Raw genomic sequence first — 15,908 nt, forward strand, 5'->3', positions numbered from 1 at the left:
ATTAATACATGAGTTGGAAAAAAAATGGGATGCTATCATGTCAGCTTTATCCTTGGCTGAAGTGACAATAGTACCATCTTGTTTTGACAGAGGTGGGAGCAGAGATGGGCAATAGTTGCGGCCAATAGCTTTGGCAAGAGACCAGAATTCTCAGCTACCATTAGGGTAAGAAGCAAGTTTTCTACTCAGCCTGTTCAAAATCTAGTTTGGATTGATTAATAACTGCTTTACATTTCTTGTAAGCTTTGGTGTAGGCAGAAAATGAAACTGAAGAATTGGAAACAAGCCAGTTACAATATGCAACATTCTTCTCTTGAATGGCCTTAGCACATTTATTGAAAAACCCAGGCTTAGATAAAGGATTAGAATTTAAAGTGGAGAGTGGAATAAAGGATTCAGTTTCTACAAGAATAATTTCACTGACGCGATCTGAGCAAATGTTGACATCAGAAGTTTGTAAACAGTAATACAACCAAGGAAAGGAAGAAAATACATCTCGCAGGTCATCCAAATTTCCATTCTTGTAATGCCAAACAGCACGAGGTTGGGAATAGCCATGAGATAAAGACTCCATTGGAGAAGAGTTGTTGGCTGTATGGTTAGAATTTTCCGGTATTCTTGTAGGTAAATGAACAATCTGTGCAAGATCATTAGTAATTGCAAAAGTCTCAGCATCTCAACCAGCTGGGTCTGTGTGACTAGAAAACGGGAGCCAGCTGGCATTGTGAACATTAAAATCACCAAGAAAAATTACCACACTGTTAGGAAAGTTGCAAAGAGAGGAACTCAAAGAGTTCTAAGTGATTAGTAGAGTTGGGAGAACATTAGAGACAACTGATGAATTTCACAGAATGAGGGAGAGAGATTTTAAGCCAGAGAAGATTGAAAAGAGGGGATTCCAAATTACCAAGTCACTGACAGGGAATATCGGAACAGAGATATGTACAAATAGCTCACATCTGGTGAGTATGGGCTTGGCACACCCAGGGTCCTGAGCTGGATATCATCATTCTTCCCTTTCTTGGTGATTCCCTTCTCTCTCTCTCTCTCTCTCTCTGTGAGGGTAACTTGGGAATTTTTTTTTTTTTTTTGGCTGGTACAGCATAAGCCTCTGGCTTCCTTGCACCATATAGCTAATATAATAAGTACCACCTAATATAATAAGTAACTAGAACTGAAACCACTTATATTTGCGAAATGAACTGGGAAGTGTTTGGGAGGTTTAGATCTTTTCACAGATAAGTTTGCTTTATTTGTTTGACAATTCATGGTGTATTCAATAGTAAGAAAAAGTTGGGGGGGCAATGCTGTATGGAGTAATGAAATTTTTGGATATGGCGTACAAATGGTAAGAATATACCCAGATCCTTGACACAACGTGGCCTCGACATTGCTCCCCTCATACACACTACTTGAACTCCCTCCAGTCACTATCTGGCAGAGATTATACGCTACCTGATCCGGAAGCCTCCTAGAGAGTTACCAATAGGTTCGTTCTGGTGTACTACCTAGCAGCCGGCCTGCGAATACCGTGTTAGAGCTGTACCCTCGAAATGTAAGGAAGATTGGATCTTGCCATGGTGTTCATCGTAACCTCAAAAGACATCAGTCATACTGCATGATGGAAAAGATAGGGAAGGAATGACTGGAACTTAGCTCTGGAGACCAATCATCAGTTCCATCACTTCAAGCCTCCAATAAGCAAAGTGGTGGTATTGCACCGGTTGATGACAGTCACCTACCACCTAGAATTTAGGTGGAATTTTACAAAGATTGTGCTTTTTTTTATCGCCTTCTTGTAATAAAACTTCCTGCTTCCTCCATTGATGAATCATCTTCTCAGTAGGCGATGATCCAAAATTTCGTTCTGCTGCTGTGTTCTCATGTTCTTTGGCATATTGTACTACTTTTAGCTTGAATCTTATAGTATAATTTTGCCTTCTTGACACACCTGCCATTGATTAAAGCTTAATTGTATAACTGGAATTCACTGTTACTCCAACAACAGCCTGGTAATTACTGAAAATTGTACTAATGTATAGTAGTTATCTATGTTTCAATTCTCGGTTTTGTGCATGTGCTGTATTGCCACTCTTGGCTTCTGAGAGAAAAGGCAATTTTTTTAAGATATTTAAAACAAACAAAAGTGCATCTTATAAGCCTACAAATATGGTAATTAGAAAAAAATTTCAAGTTTAAAGCAAGTAAGACTCCCAGAGTTGATGGCATCTGTAGCCGAGTGGTCAGGAGCACGAGTGCAGTAGTATGCACTCTTTGAGTAGACCGGGGTTCAAGCCCCTGACTGCTGAATACGGTCGATCTGCCAACCCGCACTGGACCAGCGTGGCAGATTATGGTCTATTTCCTTCAGCATGAATTGTTGAGGAGGATTCCATCCTGCTGTGGGTTGATAATGGCTGCACTTTACTTTACTTTTACCTATTAAGTTTAAGGAAGGCAGCCAGAAAGTATATTGAAACAACGAGGTTAATTATGAGGGGACGTCATTGGACTGGAGAAGTGCCCGTGTATCACCAGTACATAAAGTCAGTTCTAAGTGTGAAGTTGGTAACTACGGACCAGTTAATCTGACTCCAGTGGTAAGGAGAAGCAATCATTAAGGGTGTAATCCAGGTCCTTTACATAGAAATGGCATTCTGATTTTTCCCCAACAAAACTATGAGAATGCCATTCTCGTGGTTTTATTGGGGGAAAATCATGTTTAATTAACCTAGAGCTGGATCTAGGGGAAAATTTATGCATTGTTTATTTGGATTTTAAAAAGGCATTTGATTCAGTCCCTCATGAGAGGTTACTTATAACCTGGAATGTGTTGGGATTACTGGATAGATTCTAAGATGAATTGCAGGGTGACTACAAGACAGAAAACAGAAGATTGTGATTAATGGATATTCTTCAGATTGATGACGTTGGAAGTCCTCCTCCCCCATCCCCATAATCAATTCTTGGACCACTGTTCTTTCTAATTTTTCATAGATGACATTGTCAAAGGAATAAAGGGCATGATATCTGAATTTGTAGATGCCTAAAGATTGGGAGAGTCGTTAATGACCAGTGGCATTGCTCATTCAGGATGACTTAAACAGGCTTCAAGAATGGTCAGAAAAGTTGCAGCTGTGTTTTTAAGTAGCAAAAGGCTAGGTCTTACACATGGGGAATAGCAACCCTAAGATAAACTATACATTTTGATGGGTTGAATTAAAAACTGAAAAAGAAGAGAGAGATTTGGGAGTTACAGTACAGGTAGATCGAAAATTGTCTATTTTGGATCTACCTGTACCCTGGCTGTCTGTTTACACTCCATGCAGTGTAAACAGACAGCCAGGAGAAAGCCCATTGTGTCCTAGTGATGACTTAGTGAACAACATTCCGTAGGCTTCTTGAAAAGGCTTCTTGAAAAGGTCCAAAGATGGGCAACTCACATGCTGAGATCGGCAAATGGGCGACCGTTCGAGGAGAGGCTATGTGGGCTACAGAGGTTGGCAACCAGGCACCTTAGACGGGACATGATTAAGGATTATAAGGCTCTGAGACAGGTTAGGAAAATGAGTGAATGTGGAATTTTCACTATTATAAAGAATAATAGAACAAGAGGCCATGGATTTAAATTACAGGAGAACATGTGTAGACTAGATTTTAGGAAGTTTTTTTTAGCTAGCAAGTTGACCAGAACAAATTTTTTCCATAAGTAGTTGAGGCTGACAGTTTGCAGGAATTCAAAGGTCAACTGAATAGTTACCTACATGAAGAGGGAACTGCATACTGTATTTTCTTATCCACCCTGTTTTTGTTTTTTTTTTATATGGCTGTAATCAGACAAATAATAATAAACTAATAATAAGTGAAAAAAAACAATGTGATCATACATAGTTATAAATCATACTATGTATAATATTTACAGAATGTATAAACCTAGACAATGAGAAATGAACAAAATTAACTGAAACACTATACCAAAATTAAGATGTAGTTGGACAAAATATTATGGAAATTTTGTAACAAACTTGTTTATAATATATATCATCTGGCAAAAACTTTTTAAATTTAATGATATTAAAAGTTTTATGAAAGTTATATTGTAAAAAAGACAAAGGAAAAGAGTTGCCAGTGAGTTTAAGGTAGAATTAGCCATAATTGAGAGAGAGTATGATATTAGAAGCAACACATTTAGAGATATTGGATAAGTGAGAAAAATTAACCACCTTAAAGTTGAAGGTATCACATTTATTATAAAGATTAATAGTAGTATGCCCGTAGAGTCTTTGCTGCTTTTTTTTTTTTTTTTGGACTCTTTGCCAGAGCTTCTCATAATCTGCCTTACCTTGTCTAATCTCCTTTGTGAGTTGATTACAAAGGAGGTTGTACTATAGGCTTCTGTATCACCTGGTAATTTTTATGCATCTCCTGCACTTTTCTTCTTTGCCACATGTCTCAATAGTTCATCTGACATCCCTATAGATCTAAGCTTTGAACAACATGTCTTCATTGGCATGAAAAGTCTAGTAACTTATATGATTACTTCAGCGAACTAATCAAACAAATTATTTAGTTATTTGGAATTGATGTTGACAATGTCATCATTTGATACCAGCGCATAGAATTTAAAAACTCTCTGAGACCACTGTATTGACCCCTACTAAAGCTTTATCCTCAGCAGTAGTTATGTCTTTAATTAAATTCCACATTAGAACACCATGGTTGCTGACACTCAGTGGGTCATTTACCTACAGTTCATAATGCATGAAGAATCACTGCTGATAACCTGATAAGAGTATTACTTCCTCTTGTTGCCTGTCTAACATGCTGCTGTTTGAAAACAGCATCCAATAAATTTACATGAGTCCTGCTGACTAACCCACAAATGGCAATTAACATCTGGAAAGTTAAAATTCCCCCATAATAAGAAATTCTGATTTATGGCCCACTTTATTTCTCAGTATTTTTCTCTCTCAATTTTTCTATAAAATTTTGCTTACACAATCCAGACTATGTATATAAAGTGCTTAGCATCATAATACACAGCCATTTCTGAATAAACAGAAAATTTTTAAGGTGGCATCGTTTTAGGTTATATCTCATATTGTGAATGCCTTCACAACGAGTTGCCATGATATTGCACTACTTCGAATAAGTAACGCTTCACCTAAGGAGAAGACTAGTGTTACTTATTCTCAGATAGGTACCACCACCCAGACAGCACTGTTTCAGGGCTATTTGGCCCTTCGTCAGTGAGTGGATAGGTACCCAAGTGATGCAATGATGCCAAAAACAGTTATGAAGTATAACTCCACAGTATGAGAGATGCCTGATGGTGTATGATGTATTTAGACTAAGGCGCATTTAGGGCTAGAGCCTCAAGCTGCGAACGAATTTAGACTATGTATATAAAGTGCTTAGCATCATAATACACAGCCATTTCTGAATAAACAGAAAATTTTTAAGGTGGCATCGTTTTAGGTTATATCTCATATTGTGAATGCCTTCACAACGAGTTGCCATGATATTGCACTACTTCGAATAAGTAACGCTTCACCTAAGGAGAAGACTAGTGTTACTTATTCTCAGATTGGTACCACCACCCAGACAGCACTGTTTCAGGGCTATTTGGCCCTTCGTCAGTGAGTGGATAGGTACCCAAGTGATGCAATGATGGCAAAAACAGTTATGAAGTATAACTCCACAATATGAGAGATGCCTGATGGTGTATGATGTATTTAGACTAAGGCGCATTTAGGGCTAGAGCCTCAAGCTGCGAACGAATTTAGACTATGTATATAAAGTGCTTAGCATCATAATACACAGCCATTTCTGAATAAACAGAAAATTTTTAAGGTGGCATCGTTTTAGGTTATATCTCATATTGTGAATGCCTTCACAACGAGTTGCCATGATATTGCACTACTTCGAATAAGTAACGCTTCACCTAAGGAGAAGACTAGTGTTACTTATTCTCAGATAGGTACCACCACCCAACTCGTTTTAATGACAGTAATGGCAGTGTGCTACTGCAACAGGATCTAGAAAATTTGGGCAGATGGACTGAGAAGGGGCAACCGAAGTTTAGCATAGACAAATGCAAAGTATATATCTAGAAGTAATCCCAGAGAAACATATAAACTGTGTGGTACTATACTTAGGGTGGTAGGAAATGAAAAAGATCTGGGAGTAATTGTGCAGTTAGATATGTTTTCTGAGCAATGCAGACAGGCTGCCAGAGCAGGTCATGAGGTGTTGTCAGTGATATACAAGAAATTTGCTAGTAGGGAAAAGGAGGTGATTATATCTTTGTATAAGACAATGGTGAGGTCACATCTTGAGTACTGCATACAGGTCTGTGGGCATTTTAGGAAGGGTGTTGAGTTGCTTGAGCATGTACAGAGAAGGGCAACAAGATTGGCGACTGGGAACGAAGAGGGGGTCCTCCTCCAAGAAAAGCACAAGTTCTGCAAATTTCAGCTGCTGGAGACTAGACAACTGTGAGGTGATCCCGATTGAGATGTATAAAGTATTATTAGTATTAGTATTAGTAACGGCCGCATGGTCCATTTTTTTGGCTTATGCTGCACCAGCCAAAAAAAAAAAAAAATTTGAACAAAACAATGATAAAAACAAAAAAAAAATAAATAAATAAAATAAATAACTAAATAATAATAATTAATAAATAAAAAAAATAAAATAAAATATAAATAAAAAAGAAATTAAACCTGTCATCCTATGCGCTTCCCTTACCCGAAAGTACTATCCAGATAACCTTTGAATTTCCCCAAACTGTCAGCCTCTACCACCCATGAAGGCAACTTATTCCAGTAATTTATAACTCGCTGGCTAAAATAAAACTTCCTGCAGTCCAATCTAAACATTTCCCCCCGTAACTTGAATTTATGTCCCCTAGTTCTAGCATCATTTATAATCTTGAAAATTTTGTCCTCATTCATTTTACTGATGCCTCTCAGAGCCTTAAACACCTCAATCAAATCTCCTCTAAGATGTCTAGTTTCCAAACTCTGCAACCCACATATTCGAAGTCTTTCTTCATAAGGATGCCCTTTTGCCGATCTCACCAGGCGAGTTACCCGTCTTTGCACCCTTTCAAGAAGCTCGATGTCTTTCTTTAGGTGCGGTCTCCATACTTGAACACAGTATTCCAAGTGTGGTCTAACATAAGCCTTATATAATGGGGTTATCACGTCCCTATCTCTACTTGCAAAAGTTCGATAGATCATCAATAGGACACCATGGGCCTTCCTTGCAACCTGTTTACAATGCTCAGAGAATTTCATGTCTGACCGTATTGTAACACCCAAGTCCCTTTCCTCCAGTACTGGGTTTAGTTGAACTCCACCAAGTGAATAAGTTTTTTTGCGATTACTGTTTCCCAGGTGTAATACCTTACACGTTGGATTAAAGCACAGCTGCCATTTTTCTGACCATTCTTGAAGTCTATCTAGGTCTCTCTGAAGAAGCTCAGCTTGACAGTGATCATTAACTACTCTACCAATTTTAACATCATCTGCAAATTTAGACATCACGCCCTCTATCCCTTCATCAATGTCGTTTATGAAAATTAAAAACAACAGTGGTCCTAATACTGATCCTTGGGGTACCCCACTTCTTACATCAACCCAATCTGAGGAATAGCCATTTATCACAACCCTCTGCCTCCTGCCCATCCTTCTATCCATCTAAGGATTTTCCCAGTGATTCCAACCTGTTCCAGCTTATAAAGCAACCGCTCATGTGGGACTAAGTCAAAGCTTTGCTGAAATCTAAATAAACAATGTCGAAATTATTCCCTAAATCCAGCTCGTGAGTGACCCTTTCGAAATAGTGAACCAGATTTGTTAAACATGATTTTCCCTTTACAAAACCATGCTGAGTATCCTTGAGAATTTCAATTCGATCCAAATGATCCTGAATTCTACCCTTGATCATTGCCTCCATAATTTTCCCTACCACTGAAATCAGACTGACAGGTCGATAATTTCCAACTTCACTTTTAGAGCCACCCTTATGTATAGGAGATACATTTGCACTTTTCCAATCCAAGGGAATCTCCCCAGAGTCTAGTGATGCTCACATAATTAGCCTCAATGATTCAATGCACTCGCTTGCCGCCTCTCTTAAGATTATAGGGTATATTCCATCAACTCCAGGAGCCTTACTGGTCTGTAGGCTCGAACGTTTTTTCATTAAATAATCTTGGGAAATTTCAATATCATTAATTACATATTTTTTAACTTCGCTCCCACAATTTCCCATTGCCACAAAAGGCTTTTCATTTGTAAATATTGATGCAAAATAACTGTTGAGTTCATCTGCAACAGCAGCTGGTGTATTTATTACTATCCCCTTTCCCTTACGTAAAGGTCCGATCTGGTTTGTCCTGCTCTTCTTGGCATTTATATATGTGAAGAATTCAAAGCCTTGAATGGGTTGAGCATGATGAATTCTGATGGGATTCTTCTGCTTACTCAGATTACGAACCTGAGGGGACATAAATTCAAATTGAGGAAAGGCAGTTGTAGATTGGATGTGCAGAAATTTGCATTTAAATTTGCATTTTTCCTCAAAAATGCCTTTGTCCCTTCAACAGGCCATTCACTATGCAGGAACAAAAAAGTGCTCTCACCCTTTTTAAGGGAAGTGCTGTTGGACTAAATGTCATCCATTAACAAATGATTAAGCACCTTTCACCGACATCTATGGATCATCTGCACCTTTAACGGTGCATAGCAACCGTTCTTGCCATTGCTAACCTATATGGTATTTAGAATCAAACGACCTTCTCTCCAGCATCCATTGTGAATTCTGAAAGAACTGGTCCACTCTGGACCATCTTTATTAGACTGGAAGCATCCATCTGGGATGCTTTCCTAAAACGTGAAAATCTGGTGTCTGTATGCTTTGATATGGAGAAAGTGTATAACACAACTTGGAGATTTGGCATCTTAAAAGATTTGCATAACCTCAGTCTTAGGGGGAACTCCTCGTTTTTATCAAAAACTTTCTAGCTAATCAGTCTTTCCAAGCTCATGTAGGATCCCCACTCTCTTGTCCATTTTCTTGAGAGAAGGGAGTACCGCAAGGATCAGTATTAAATGTTACGCTTTTTGCCGTCAAAGTAAATTCCATCACAGAACAACTTCCTCCAACTGTAAACAGCACCCTCTATATTGATGACTTTAGCATACTTTCTCAGTCATGCAACATGAAGATTATTGAAAGACAACTGCAACAAGCCATTGATCACCGTAATTCCTGGGCTCTAATGGATTCAGCTTCTCACCGCATAATACCATTTGTGTACACGTTTGTCATAAGTGTAATCTTCATCCTGAACCTGAATTAAAACTTGGATAAAATGCTCTTCCAGTAGTGTCAGACACAAAATTCTTGTAACTTATATTTGATAAAAAGTTGACATTTCTAGCACACATCTGTCAACTCCATACAAAGTGCATGAGAAGCTTGAACATTCCCGTGCCCTCTCTTCTACATCTTGAGGTGCAGACCAGTGCACCTTACTATGCATGTACCAGGCACTTGTGCAATCTAAACTTGATTACAAATCCCTGGTATGTGCATCAGCCAGAAGCAATGTATTTTGATGGCTGGAGCATATCGAACATCTCCTGTTCAGAGCCTATACGTGGCAGCAAATGAACCGCCACTATTGCTTCGATGTAAGCAGTTATCTCTAAAATACGCTTTAAAACTTAAATCCCTGCCAGACCATCCTATGCAGACATCTGTTTTCGAGCCCCTTTGGGGAAATTTGTACAACACCCATCAGACTGCCAATCGTCCATTTGGTATTTGTGTCCAAGAGCTACTAACTGAGCTTAACATCACGATAGATGATGTTGCCCAATCACAAAAGCAATCCCTTCCACCCTGGCATACTCATATTCCACCATGTAACTTTTCCTTTAAGAATGGGTAAAGTCTGGTACTCCACAATCTGTCTACCTACAGCTCTATCCAGTGCACAGAGCTGATTATTCTGACTTCTTGCCAGTTTTCAGTCTAATAGTTTGAAGTCTGAATCTTTTGCAGGATCTGATGCAGCTGATTTTCCAGAAACTACTCGTGAATCTAGCATTTACACTGCAGCTCTCTCTCTCTCTCACTCAGCATAAATTCAATATCTGTTTCTGCTGGATTCTTACTTACAGTGGGGATTAGTGAAAATGATTTTGCTGATGCTGCAGCAACTTCTGCTAATAATCATTGCCTGTCATTCCCCTATACAGACTACAGGCAAATAATACACCGCAAGATTCATGGAACAGACAGACTACCAATAAATTACTTCATATAAAGCTTGTAGTTGAACCTGGAAGTCTAGTCTGTGCAGGGATCGAAAAGAGGCAGTGGTTCTTGCTCAGCTTCGCATAGGACACAGTCATTTTACTCATTCGTTTTTGCTGTGGGCTAATGATATTCCTATGTGTGAGTCCTGTCACACCGTTTTATTTATTAGATACATTTTAATTGACTGTCCAGAATTTAGCAACACTCGTTTTATCACTTTTAATCATCTGACTGAGCCTTATACACTCAGTTCAGATTTTATCTGACAATGACAGTATGTCAGCTGTTTTTAAATGTTTACACCTTATTAATTTATATAAACTTATATAAAAATCTGAAACTTCTTCTTTTGGTGCCATCTCTGGGTTCAGAGGTTGGTGATCACTTTTTTGAACTATCTTCAGCCCATCTGACAAGCTCTTCAAACCCCAGACCCATCCATCTCTTGATGTTATCCTTCCATGAGATTTTCATTTGGCCAACTTTCCTCTTCCCTTCCAGGTGCATTATAGCCTTAGAACGCTAATGTGCCATAAATTCCTTAAACAACCAATCTTCTCCTCCAGAATCTTGCAATAATTTGTACTTCCTTCCTCTCATATGTTCCAGGTACTTTATCTTCCGTCTTTTCACAATGCTAATCAGTTGCCGATTATGTCCAATAATTTGTAGCACTCGTTCATTTGTCATCTACTTCGTCCAGGAGATCCTCAGCATTCTTTTATATGACCACTTCTCAAAGGACTCCACTCCCTTCACCACTGAACTCCTGAGTGTCCAAGTTTCCACCCCATACAGAAGTAGTGGCCACACATAGCACCTAACAAACTTCATGTGAGTTGCCAGTGCAAGGTTTTTTTTTTTCTTCTTCTGAAACCAGTGATTTATATTTCATGAAACCAGATCTCGCAATCTAAATTCTGATCTTGATCTTGTCATCAGGGTTTAATTTAGCTAACAGCCAAGGTATCTGAACCTTTTAACTCTTTCTATACTCTTGCCATTTAAAACAAGATTTGTCCTGTTGATGCAAGTCCTACTGACAGTCGTTAATTTTGTTTTTTGTATGTTGATATGCAAGCCCTGACCTTCACATGCTGTATTTACTCATTCTAACATTCCTTGCAGTTCTTTGTTGCTACTTGTAATTAATTCCATGTCATCAGTATAACAAATGTTATTTATTATGTGGCCATTTACTTTAATGCCCTTTTTCTCAGCTTCTAAAGCTTCCCTGAAAATATATTCGGAATATATGTTGAAAAGTAGTGACGAGTGTATACAGCCCTGCTTGACTCCTCTACTGATCTCAGTCTCCTGTGTCTCAGTGTCCCCTACTCTGACTACTGCCCTCTGTTTCCAGTAAAGATTCTTGATAATGCATATGACCTTACCATCAAATCCAAAATCTGAATATGTATATTTTTAATACATATACTGCTTTTTACCATTATATGACTTGTGACGAGATAACCATTTTTCAAAGGTTACCAGAATTTATCAATATTCATTTTTAAACCCATATACCATGTTTTGGTGCATAATAGCCTTAGACACTAATGTGCAAATAAAATCATAATCCTGATCCTAACCTCCAAAGTTGCCAGCAAAACATCATTGTAAGATAGCAGGAATGTATAGTGGATGAGTACAAGGCTAATTGCACCTATGGATAGTTTTTAAGAACTAAACACTTAGAGACATGGAACAATGCCCAATTAACCAACAGTTTTAGCTGACACCTTGATAATGCATATGAAGTTTTATTCAGTAATTTTTACTTTGTTACTCTTAGAATTTTTTTGTTCAATTTTATTTCGAACAGATATTAAAATTGTCAGGTTAACTGGTACAGTATTATTCCTGAAATTGTTGAAAAGTTTCTGCATTTATTTATTTATTTTGTTTTTTTCTTTAAGGATGTTCAGTTAGAAGCCAGTACTTCTTATGCTATAATCAATCAGCATACAGCAGTAAGTCTCAGTCAAACCTTACTCCAGCATCTTGAACAGATATTAGAAGAGATAGACTGGGCACTGGTCAACATGCGATCCGAAGTTCTACTTGCCATAGAAACTACTAGCAAATCAGGTCTGATAACCTATAAAAGTATAAAGAATAGGTTTATGACTGAAAAAAGTGATACCTTTTTCAGTAATAAATTTTTTATCTTTTTTATCCCAAACTTAGCAGCATTTGAGTATTTCTTTTGTGTTTTTCCCTGAGTCAGTGATACCTACAAGCTCTGTAAATAATACTCATATAAGAGATGAAGAGCATTTCTGCTGAATTGAGTACAAGAAAATAGAGCCCCATGTTATGGATTGCTAATTTATTTATTAATTCAGAATTTTGCTATCCATACAGTAAAGCCTTACATCGTTGCAGCATCCTCTCTACTTCCTTTAGATGCCAAATAACTTAATTAGTTAATAAAATTTTGTTAATTATAAATTAGTTATTTGGCCAATGAAGAAAGTAACAATACTGTTGCCACAGTATAAGACTTTATGTTATGTATGTACACAAATCTGTATCATATTTCTAATAGTAATGTTTTTGAATGCTTTACAACCTACAGTAAACATGGTCAGCCTTTTCAGGCCAGTGGTAGAAGAGAAAGTTACTTTATTGTAGCTAAAATCTTTTAAAAATCTTAATGAAATTTATCAGCTATCAGGGTGTATGAAGGTACTTATTACATCATAGCTCTTCAATAATATTTTAAATTTATTGTCTGTCAGCATTGACTTGCATCCTAATTTCATTACTTTTATACTTAAGTACTAAAAGAATACTCTAGTATAAAATGAGTACAAAAAGCATTAAGTAGTTAGAAACAGATTTACTTCATTCTTTGATATCATGTAAAATTAAGGCAAACACCTGTCTTTTGTGATTTTATCAGAAGCTTCCCTTGTTTGTGACATTTATTCAAGTTTGTTTCATGATTTCAAATATACATTTCAGTTATGTCTTCCTAATACAGATCTGTTAATTAACTAAAGTCATGACTGATATAATTATGATTATAGATAATACCAAGAGTATAGACAGCACAGTAAAATGTATTATGGTGAATACTGGTTTAATGAAATTTCACTGTAAGAAAAATAGATCTGGGTCACAGTCAACCTCTCTTTTTATCAGTGATTTATTAGTCTTGATTGAACAAAATTAGGGCTTAGAGTGGGGGAACAGGCATTCTGGGTGTTATCAGACATTCAGTCAAAAACACTGATGGATCTGATATCTTTCCATTTTAGAAAATTTAGGAGAAGTCCAGATGGCCTGTCTCCCTAAAACCCACTTATGCACACCACCCTTGGTAAGCCCTTTTACATCACTTTGGTGGCAATGAACATGTAGAGGGGGTTCTCTTCAAGGTGCCAGCTCAGCATGAACAGGAAAAGACCAAGCCCTCCAGCACCTTATTAAATATGACAACACAAATGGCTCTCAGTCCCCAGCAGCTTTCACTCTCCCTCTTATGGTAGTGCGAAGATCAGAGTGGAAGCACAGGGTGCAAAGAATCTCTGAGTACGAACAGGCTGCCATGCAAGAAAACTGAACTTGGCCTGTTACAATGTAATATCACTCATTGGTGAAGATAAGATATTAGAGCTGGAAAAGGAATTAAAAAATGTGAATTGAAATATCATTAGCTTGGCTCAAAACAAAAAAAGAATAAATGAATCGCAAGTTTCTTAATTAGAAATCTGCTGTACTCCAATTGAAACAGTGAAACAAGTGGAGGTCGCGTTGGCTTTCTAGTCCATAAAGATATTGAAAAATACATTTTATAATTCAAAAGTACATCACAAAGGGTGATGTACTTTAGGATTTCAAAAAACTTCCCATTTCACCGATCCATTTTCTCCAAAGGTTTGTCCTGTTCTGCCTTCAATTTGTTTAAGCTATCAACTTCCACAGTGACAAATGGAAGTTTGTTCCAGCAATCAACTAACCGCTGGCTAAAGTCAAATTTCTGCACATCTATTCTGCAACTATCTTTCCTCAGTTTGAATTTATGCCCCTCAGGTGTGTAATCTGATCAAGAGGAAGAATCCCATCAGCATTGAGCTTGCTCAAATGATTCAAAGCCTTATACACTTCAATCAGATCACCTCGCAGGTGTCATATCAGATCACCTCGCAGGAGGGTGGCAACTAAAGTTCAATGCTAAACTTTAGTTGCCACCTCCCACATCTGCCGAACTTTTCTAGATCCTATTGCAAAAGTATATTGTCATTAACAACACTGCCAACCTTTGTATCGTTTGCAAACTTGTACATTAAGCCTCACATACCTTAATCTATATCATTGATAAATATAGAAAACAACAATGAACCCAACACTGAACCCTGGGGGTGCCTCTACAGCCAGGTGGGCAGGAGCAACAGTGCGTAGCACATGCTTCTTGATTAGACCAGGGTTCGAGCCCGTGACTACCAAATACGGAGGATGCGGAAAGGTCAGGGAATGACCACCGCATATCCCCAGAGCAATATGGCCTTAGTTGCTAATGCTCCTAAAATCCAAACAACAACAGCCGAACGCCGGGGGACTCTACTAATAACATTAGTTCATGAAGAGCAGTCTATTGATTGCCGGTCTGTCTGCTGCCATTCGACCATTCCTTTATCCATAGCAGCACCTTACCCTTAATGCCATACTGCTTCAGTTTGTACAACAGTCTTTTAGGTTCAACAGCATCAAAAGCTTTCCTGAAATTCAAGTATATTATATTAAAATTATTATTTGCATCCAGTTCTTTTCTGACTACATTGTAGTATCCCATCAGATTTATCAGACAATTTCCACTTAAACCCATGCTATAACTACAGTCTTGTCTAGATGATCCTGCATTGATTCCTTAACCAATGACTTCATTTTTTCCCCCAGAACAGAAGTTAAACTAACAGGTCTGTAATTACTCATGTCACCCTTAGATCCCCATTTCTGAATTGGGGATACATTTGCACAACACCAGTTCATGGGGACCTCCCCTGAATCTAGAGATGCTGTCATAATTATGGCTGAAGGTTTGCTTACTTACTTTGCTTCCTCTTTTAATGTAACTGGATAAATCCCATCCACTTTACTCTCAGTTATTACAAAATCATTTAGCTCCCTGTTGGAGTTCTGTAAACTTGTGGGCTCTCCTTCCACACAGAATTTCTCATGTGTTTCGAATGTAGATGCAAAATACAGGCAGGCCTTGCATACCGCGAGTTCGATTAACGCGATTTTCAGTTAACGCTATTTGAAAAATTATACCACTTTTCACTTTACACGATGCAAATTTCCAGTTAACGCGATCTTTTGTTTTTTTTTATGTGATAGTTAAAAGATTTGAATCGTGCGTTAAGCTTACTGCGAGTTGTACGGTCAATAAACAAATGTTTGCCTGCTGCCCTCCTCGGTGTGTTCCATCAACCATCGGAAAAAGACGTGTTACTTGTTTGTCTCCTGCTAATAAAGTCAATGCACATTTGCATAAAAATTCAAATTTTTAAATGAGCCAGATGAAAATGTTACCGCGAAGGAGATAACAGTAAAAGAATTAGATG

At 37.9% G+C, this 15,908-nt stretch overlaps 1 protein-coding gene across 1 annotated transcript in view; it reads left to right on the forward strand.

The window, feature by feature from the left end:
- LOC150078353 (Fanconi anemia group I protein homolog) overlaps positions 1-15,908 on the forward strand; it is a 195,476-nt gene that overhangs the window by 39,206 nt on the left and 140,362 nt on the right. Inside the window, exon 3 of the mRNA XM_090385263.1 lies at positions 12,255-12,426. Coding sequence (XP_090241389.1) covers positions 12,255-12,426 — 172 coding nt within the window. The remainder of the gene's footprint in view (positions 1-12,254; positions 12,427-15,908) is intronic.

The sequence above is a fragment of the Mastigoproctus giganteus genome, chromosome 11, assembly GCF_048544385.1.
Source record: "Mastigoproctus giganteus isolate SK-2022 chromosome 11, ASM4854438v1, whole genome shotgun sequence".
In the NCBI taxonomy this organism is placed as follows: domain Eukaryota; kingdom Metazoa; phylum Arthropoda; class Arachnida; order Uropygi; family Thelyphonidae; genus Mastigoproctus; species Mastigoproctus giganteus.